Here is an 8,660-nt window from a genome sequence, read left to right on the forward strand (position 1 = left end):
CTCTTGTCACTTCTGTGAGAAGCTGTAGGGCAAGCCTTGGGGGCATTGCCACAAGTGAGTCCGCAAGACGAAGGCACAACCACAACATTTTTTTTGTCTTTTTTGCAAGTTTATTTCCAAATACCAGTTTTTTTTTTTTTTTTTTTGGAGACAGTCTTACTCTATGACCCAGGCTGGGGTGCTGGAGTGCAGTGGCACGAGCTCAGCTCACTGCAATCTCCGCCTCCCAAGTAGCTGGGACTTCAGGCATGCACCACTCACGCCCAGCTAATTTTTGTATTTTTTGTAGACACAGGGGTTCGCTATGTTACCCAGGCTGTTCTCCATCTCCTGAGCTCAAGTGATCTGCCTGCCTCAGCCTCCCAAAGTGTTCGGATTACAGGCGTGAGCCACTGCATCTGGCCAAGAGCTCGCTTTATAAAGGAAAAGCTCTCTTCCTCATGGAGGCTGAGCTTCTCTTTGGTGTGGGGGTGGTGGAGCCAGCCTTCCTCCTCTGCACACTTGCTGCTTTTGAGGTCCCTTTGCCAGATACATCAAGAATAGTACAGAAGGAAACACAGAAAATCTTAACACCGGCTGTCTCTGGTGTTGGGATTATGGGAGATGTTAGTCAATGTTCCAGTTATTCTCCGTATTTTCCAAGAGCCACTGATACTCAAGGGGCGAGTCAGCCTGCATGCATTTGTGACCTTTACGGCCTTTTGACTACAGCTCGGGGAGGACAGTGGTGTCTGGCAGGCCTGTCATCTGGAGAGAGGTGGCTGGCTCGCTCCCAGGGCTCCAAAGCTCCAAGAAATGCCCCCTTTCCAGTCCTCAGCAGTAAGCACACACCTTCACAACCCAGCATGGGCTGCCAGAGATGGCGAGGACCCAGTTCTCAGCAACCCCATTTAAATCATTTTGGTAAAAGTAGAGGTTTCTCATGCAAGCATTACATTGATACTATTCATTATTTGTTTTTAATGCTGAGTTCTTTGAGCATGTCTTCCTGTTGCTTTCAGGGGCTATCTACTTTCAAATTCAGAGAGGAAAACGTCCCATAGAGACCAGAATGCTCCTCTAGTGAACCTAATTCCTAAGGGAATGATAGTCTCCAAATCCCCGAGTACAAGTAAAAAGGCTGGCTGGCTAGGCAGACGAGAGAGGGAGGGGTTTCTCCTTTGGTGAATGTGCTGTGGCTGAGTCATGACACACACAGCATGCTGACAGTAGCATCGTGTACTACAGGCCCCCTTACTTTATCATTGTGAGGTCAGAGGAGAGGGTGTGGCATTGTAGGTACCCAGCACTTTGCAGTGTTTTCAGGGGAGCTCAGTGATCTACCCAGGGACCAGGGATCTTGAGTGAAGATTTTCAATGCTGAAGACTCTTCAGGCCTTAAATTCTTGCTTTGTGGTCCCCATCTGTATTAGTCTGTTCTTACATTGGTATAAAGATACTACCCGAGACTGGGTAATTCATAAAGAAAGGTTTAATTGACTCACAGTTCTGCATTGCTAGGGAGGCCTCAGGAAACTTACAATCATGGCAGAAGGCGAAGGAGAAGCAGGCACCTTCTTCACAAGGTGGCTGGAGAGACAGCACAGGAGAAATGCCAGACACTTATCAAACAACCAGATCTCGTGAGAACTCCCTATCATGAACCAATCCAATCACCTCCCACCAGGTCTCCCCTCGACATCCAGGGATTACAATTTGAGATGAGATTTGGGTGGGGACACAGGGCCAAACCACATCATCTGTGGCCATAGCATCTGCGCTTGCCTTCTCCCCAGGGAGACATACTTGCTGGTGTCCCTATAATGTCTCTTAATTGTCCACAGCTTGTTAGCCAGCCTCAGGAAGCTCCACGGCCTGTGTTACACCTGCTCTGAGTCTCATTAGAATCCTTAAGAATTAGGGAGCAGCACCCCTGGGCTTTGGCAGAGGCAGAGAAGTCACTGCAGATTCCCCATTGTCGGCACTCATTTCGAAGCCCACGGGGGCAGACACTGAACATGCATGAAGGCGTTGTCTTTGCCCTTGAGAAACTTCACCTTACCATGCACCAGCTGTAAATACTGCTCTCAATGCTGAATGGAGTGGCCAGTTTTTGTCCTGGACAGTCTTTATATATAGACTGTACTTCTGTGAAAAAAGTGGAAAAAAACATGTGAGTGAGCCTTACTCAGTTCTGGTCCATAGTGCTTTCTGTGAAGGGACAGAGGAGAGCCAGGCAGTGAGAGCCACACACACGCCAAATGGGGGCTGCGTAGAGTGGATGTTCCGGGTGGGGCAGCCCGACCCCTCTGCCACGTGACCAACCTCTGTGCAGACAGGGGAAGCCCCAGGCCCAAATGCTTCCTGAAGGGCCTTGCAGGCATTCCATGAAGTTGCACAAGGAGCCCTACAGTGCTCCTGTTCAAGATCTGGAATCTTCCCAAAGGAAGCAGATGCTTATATTCTTTGTTCCTTTAGGTTTTGATCTCTGTGAAGTTGGTCAGGAGGAAGTAATCCTGAAAACCGGGAAGCAAGCTAATCGACGGACTGTGCACTTCGCGCTCCAGTCCCTGCTGTCTCTGTTCGGTAAGAGCCTGCCACGCTCTCCCTGGGGGCCAACACCAGCACATACATTTTGGGAAGCAGAAGAAAAGTGAATAAACATTTTTTGTGTATGTTAGGGAACCGTTAGGGACTGTTCAGGAGCAGGAAACAAAAACTCCCTACTCTCATGGCACTTGGAATATACAAGGTGCTGGCAAGTGCTCAAGCAGGGCAAGGGACTGGAAAGTGAGATGGTGGTGGCAGAGCAGACGGGAACGTGGCGACAGGTGTGCCTGTCTTCTGTGGGGCCACAGGGCCTGATGGGAGTGGACCCTCAGGTCACGTGGGCCCCAGAGGAGATTTCCAGGCTCTGGGGACACACCCAGCCTGACTGATGTTCTTAAGGGCCGAGCTGGCTGCAGTGGAAAGAACAAATGCTGGCTTGGGAGGTGGTTATGGTTTGTAGGTGGAACCAACGGGGTCTGCTGAAGGTCATGACAGATGGGTCAAAGTGATATCCTGGTTTTTTTTTTTTTTTTGTCGCCCAGGCTGGAGTGCAGTGGCGCGATCTCGGCTCACTGCAAGCTCCGCCTCCCGTATCAGCCACAGCATCTGGTATTACTGGGACATGCCACCTCAGCTATCTTTTTTTTTTTTTTTTTGGAAGAACTGCAAAAATGGGATTGCCCTCTGCTGAGGTCAGGAAAGTGGCAGGAGGAATGGGCTTGAGTTCCATCTGGGACACATTCAGTTTGGGGATAGCCATTAGGCACCCATGCAGGCAGCTGGTATGTGAGTTTGTAGTTCAGGGAGAGGTCTGCATGGAGACAGAAACGTGCATGGCGTCACCCGGGGTGCATGAGGGTCAGAGGGGAAGAGGAATGTGTCCTGTGGGCATTCCAGGTCTCAGAGTGACAAGGATGAGGAGGGGCCTATGGAGGAGGGAGGGGGTGGTGAGGGCAGGGTGTATCCCACTGCAGAACTGAGCAATGGACTCTGGATTTGGCACTGTGGACCTCATTGGTGACTTTATGACAGGGACAAAAACCTGAATGGAGTAAGTTGAGAGAATGGGGGAGAAGCAGTGTGGAGAGTGAGTGTAGATGATGCCAGAGGGACTTGCTGGGATGGAGCTGGAAAGGAGGGCAGGAGATGTCACAGACTGCTCACATGCCCCAGCTGAGCAAAGGGCCCCCACCCCAGGAGCACAGCCAGCCCTCCTCAGAGGAAGGCGGATACAGGGTCATGTTGCTTACCCTGACCCCACATGTGACAGGGAGCAGAGTGGAGATGGGTCATGGTGGTGGGGGTCTGGGCGGGGGAGCGGGGGTGTGGCTGTGAGCTCTCCTAGAGTGATCTTGTCCCTACCTTAGATTTACTTTTTCTAACAGGACCATGTTTTTGAGGATTGTAAGATTAATTCAAGTAGTGTATATAAGTAGCTCTTGCATAATTCTTTGCTAGCTTCTATGCATATAAGGATGTTGTAAATTTTGAAAAAAAAAAATCAAAACCATATAGAATTCTAACTGCCCTTTGGGCCTTTGTGTTTTGCACTTAGATTCTACTGAGCTACCCAAGCGCCTCAGCCTCGACAGCTCCTCCTCCCTGGAGTCTCTTGCTTCTGCTCAGTCTGTTTCCAATGCCCTGCCCTTGGGCTACCAGCAACCCCCCTTCTCTCCCACCGGTGCCGACAGCATTGCCTCAGACGCCATCTCTGTGTACAGTCTGAGCTCCATTGCCTCCTCAATGAGCTTTGTCTCCAAACCTGAGGGTGGATCAGAGGGTGGAGGCCCTGGAGGACGACAGGACAATGACCGGTCCAAGAACGCTTACCTGCAGAGATCCACCCTGCCTCGGAGCCAGCTGCCTCCCCAGACCCGCCCTGCCGGCAACAAAGATGAAGAAGAATATGAAGGGTTTTCTATCATCAGTAACGAGCCCTTGGCGACCTACCAAGAAAACCAAAACATGTGCTTCTCACCAGACCACAAACAACCCCGACCTGGGACAACCGGAGGCTTGAGAGCCTCAGTGAGCTCCAAAGGGAGCGTCAGCACTCCAAATTCTCCAGTGAAAATGACTCTGATTCCCAGCCCCAACTCACCCTTCCAAAAGGTGGGAAAACTAGCAAGCTCAGATACAGGAGAATCAGACCAGTCTAGCACAGAAACGGACAGTACCGTGAAATCCCAAGAAGAAAGCAATCCAAAACTTGATCCACAAGAATTAGCCCAGAAAATTCTAGAGGAAACACAGAGTCATCTCATTGCGGTGGAGCGTCTTCAGAGGAGCGGCAGCCAGGTGAGCAAGAGTAATAACCCTGAAGACGGTGTTCAGGCGCCCAGCAGCGCTGCCGTCTTCAGAGCGTCAGAAACCAGCGCGTTCAGCAGGCCTGTCCTCTCCCATCAGAAGAGTCAGCCATCGCCAGTCACTGTTAAACCAAAGCCCCCAGCCAGGAGCTCCTCCCTGCCCAAGGTGAGTTCTGGATATAGCAGCCCCACCACCTCGGAGACGTCCATCAAAGACAGCCCCAGCCAGAACAGTGGCCGGCCATCGCCTGGCTCCGACTCACAGACTTCCCAGCTGGACCAGCCTCTCTTTAAACTGAAGTACCCCAGCTCTCCTTACAGCGCTCACATTTCCAAATCACCAAGGAACATGTCCCCAAGCTCCGGCCACCAGTCTCCTGCTGGCAGTGCACCTTCCCCAGCTCTCTCCTACTCCTCAGCTGGATCCGCTCGCTCAAGTCCAGCAGACGCTCCTGACATAGACAAACTGAAAATGGCAGCCATTGATGAAAAGGTGCAGGCTGTCCATAACCTGAAGATGTTCTGGCAGAGCACACCCCAGCATTCCACAGGGCCAATGAAGATCTTCCGGGGGGCTCCTGGCACGATGACTTCTAAGAGAGATGTCCTCAGTCTGTTGAATTTGTCACCACGGCACAATAAGAAGGAGGAGGGAGTGGATAAGCTTGAACTAAAGGAGCTGTCCCTGCAGCAGCATGAGGGAGCTCCACCAAAAGCCCCTCCCAACGGACACTGGCGCACCGAGACCACCTCGCTGGGCGCACTGCCGCTGCCCTCCGGCCCTCCCGCCGCAGCCCCCGCGCGCCCTTTGAGACTGCCTTCTGGAAACGGCTACAAGTTCCTGTCCCCAGGAAGATTTTTCCCTTCTTCCAAATGCTAAAGCATCTTTTATACCCACTGACTCTGAGCAGCCGGCAGATGGGGGCCTGGCGTTTGCTTCAGCCGTTCCGAGTGCAGTCCCCCCACAGCCACCAGCACCCTCGTGATGCTGTGCTCTCCGGGCGAGGGGCATGACCACGTCCAAAGGCTGCCACACACACTGGTGGCTTTTCTGGGCCACATTCACCAAAAGCCAGGACTTCTATGGGGCTGGTACAGGAGGCTCATGGAATTTCCTACACACTTCACCAAATGTTTACCTTTGAACTCCCTGCTTCTCATCTTTGATATGATTCTTCACCAGGATTTTGTACAAAAATGATCATGGTTCTGGGGTAGGGAGAGGAAAGGGAGCACATATTTTGCTAAGAGGTATATATGCAGTACCTTTTATACACAGAAATACAAATAGAGCTTTTTCTAAGGCTTTCGGGTGCTGGTTGGGGGTGGGATATATGAAATTTCTCTCAGTTGAATTCTACAGGAAAGTGTTATATTAGCCAAAAATGGAATAATGGTTTTTAAAATGCCAATGATTTGTAATTAAATTGTAGCAATTTTGGTCTCATGATAGTGTAATATCTCAGCAACAATGCAATAATTCACATTGAAACAGCGCTTCCATTCTGAACTCTCCTCTGCAAATGTCCTTTGGGTCCCGCTGTCAACCAAACTTGAATTTTCTTAAAAAAATTATGTAACTTTTATCCAGGCATTTTAGAACTATGCAATTGTGATTTAAAATGCAACTTTGTGCTTTTAAAACAGTATTGACCTTTTTTGTACATGGATAAACAACTTGGTTTTACTATCAATAGTACTTTGCATTTATAGCTATTATTTTTAAAAGCTCAAAAAGTTTTTTAAAATGTCAAATTTTGAATAGTCATCAATAAGTAATTATCAAGTTTGGAAGGAAAGGTTGAAATGACTCAGTTTCCTTATAAGCAAAAAAAAAAAAAAAAAAAAAAAAAAAAAAGGAAAAAATTTCCAAGTCTAACTAGATTTATCCCGCCTTCCAGCTCCTGTTCCCTTTTATTAGCTGTTGAATTTTATTCTCTTTTCCCAACTCCAGGTCCCTCAGTTGTCTTATATCTAAATCTGTTGCCAGGTCCCCACAATTCCAGCACCTGCCTCTGTGAGCTGCCCCCCAAAACCCTCACCTTGGCCCTGGCCAGCCTCCTGTGCTCCTACTGTCTGAAGGACTGGCCCCTCCCCCACCACTGAAGCCACACGTCCATCCCGGATTATGGCCAACCAGGGAGAAAGAGATGTATCTTAAAAAGTGAAGGTGGACTTCTTTTCCTACAGCTCTGACAGTAACTTAACTTGTTGCCAGCTTGAGGGAAGACAAGGGAATCATCTATTTAGGGGTAACCATTAATTTATTTTAATAAAGAAAGGAAATGCTGAAGGTCATATTAGTACTTAGTTGGAGAATTTAGATAAGTATCTTTCAGGTAATTCTAAAATAAAAATCCTACCCACTTCACTACGGGGTTCCTCATGAAGGTGAGCGGCCACCTGGCCTGGGCCACCAGCAGCACATGGAGCAGACCTGAGGGGCCTGGCAGGGGGCACTGACCTTAGGATCCCCAGCTAGGGGTTTTAACCATGGGTGGGATCTCAGCTTCTGAGCATACACTGACAGTCTCACCTGTTCCTCAGTGTGCTCCTCTGAAAAGAAGAAAGAATAATATTTATCCAGTCTGTGTCCTCCTGAGCTCCATCCTAGGGGTTTTTAATTTAACCAGCAGCCATGTTGACAAAAGGCAACAATAAGCATGTCACATTCTAGCCCTGATCCCAACACTGAAAGCGAAGTACTTTATAAAGAAGCCAGCGATTATGAGGGTTTCTTTATGTTAGTAGGGGAAAAATGGTAATAAAAGTACCAGTGTAGCAAGTGAAGACCAAATTTATAGCACTGTGCATTAGACAGCAAAATCAGGCTCTTAACAATGAAAAGTAAACCTCAAGTTTCTAAAATTCATATGCAGATGGTTAGGCTGTCCCTCTCTTAGCAAATCTCTCAGCCTCTTTCTTTCCCAAGTGCCAAGGATCCCTGGAGTAAAGCTCTGGGGTCTGTGCTCTCCTTCTGTGAGGGGAAGGGTGCCGCCCTACTTGCCCCTCTCTAGCAAACACCCCCACCACCCTGCTGCTTCCTGTGGTTATTGAGCCAGTTAGGAGGACTCATGGACTCTAACCTGGTTTTAGTCCCATGTACATTATTGTTTTAGGTTTCATATTGAAGAGCCAAATGGTTTATGTGGTTTTATTCTGTCTTAAGTTTCAAGGAAGGGAAAACAAAAGTGATAAAATGATAGACCAGTCTAGAGGCCACTGTAGAGTCACCGCCACTTTATGTGTATGTCCGTCTTGGTGTTCCTATATGAGTAAAATGGATGTAAAATCATAAAATCAAAGTGAATGTTTCAGGCTACACTGAAAAAAGTATGCACTTAGAATTAAGGGAAATTGCGTAATTCACCAGGATTTCTTTGTGTACATCAGGAGTTGGCAACTATGACCTACAGGCTAAGTCTGGTCAGCGGTATGGTTGTTCATAGCCATGAGCTAAGTTACCTTTTTAAAGGGTTATATAAGTAATTACATAATATTATTGATTTTGCCTTTGGCCCACAACACATAAAATATTTAATACCTGGCTTTTTTTTTTTTTTTTTTTTGAGACAGAGTCTCACTCTGTCGCCCAGGCTAGAGTGCAATGGCGCAATTTCGGCTCACTGCAACCTCTTCCTCCTGGGTTCAAGCGATTCTCCCTGCCTCTGCCTCCTGAGTAGCTGGGATTACAGGCACCCACTACCATGACCTGCTAATTTTTGTATTTTTAGTAGAGATGGGGTTTCACTATGTTGGCCAGGCTGGTCTCGAACTCATGACCTCAGGTGATCTGCCCGCCTCAGCCTCCCAAAGTGCTGGGAT

At 48.5% G+C, this 8,660-nt stretch overlaps 1 protein-coding gene across 1 annotated transcript in view; it reads left to right on the plus strand.

Annotated features, from left to right (window-relative positions):
- Nucleotides 1-6,407, plus strand: part of TTC28 (tetratricopeptide repeat domain 28) — a 720,135-nt gene extending 713,728 nt beyond the window's left edge. The window contains exons 23-24 of the mRNA XM_011934852.1: nt 2,458-2,565; nt 4,085-6,407. Coding sequence (XP_011790242.1) covers nt 2,458-2,565; nt 4,085-5,715 — 1,739 coding nt within the window. The 3' untranslated portion in view covers nt 5,716-6,407. The remainder of the gene's footprint in view (nt 1-2,457; nt 2,566-4,084) is intronic.
- Nucleotides 6,408-8,660: the final 2,253 nt, after the last annotated feature.

The sequence above is a fragment of the Colobus angolensis genome, unplaced genomic scaffold, assembly GCF_000951035.1.
Source record: "Colobus angolensis palliatus isolate OR3802 unplaced genomic scaffold, Cang.pa_1.0 Scaffold139, whole genome shotgun sequence".
In the NCBI taxonomy this organism is placed as follows: Eukaryota; Metazoa; Chordata; class Mammalia; order Primates; family Cercopithecidae; genus Colobus; species Colobus angolensis.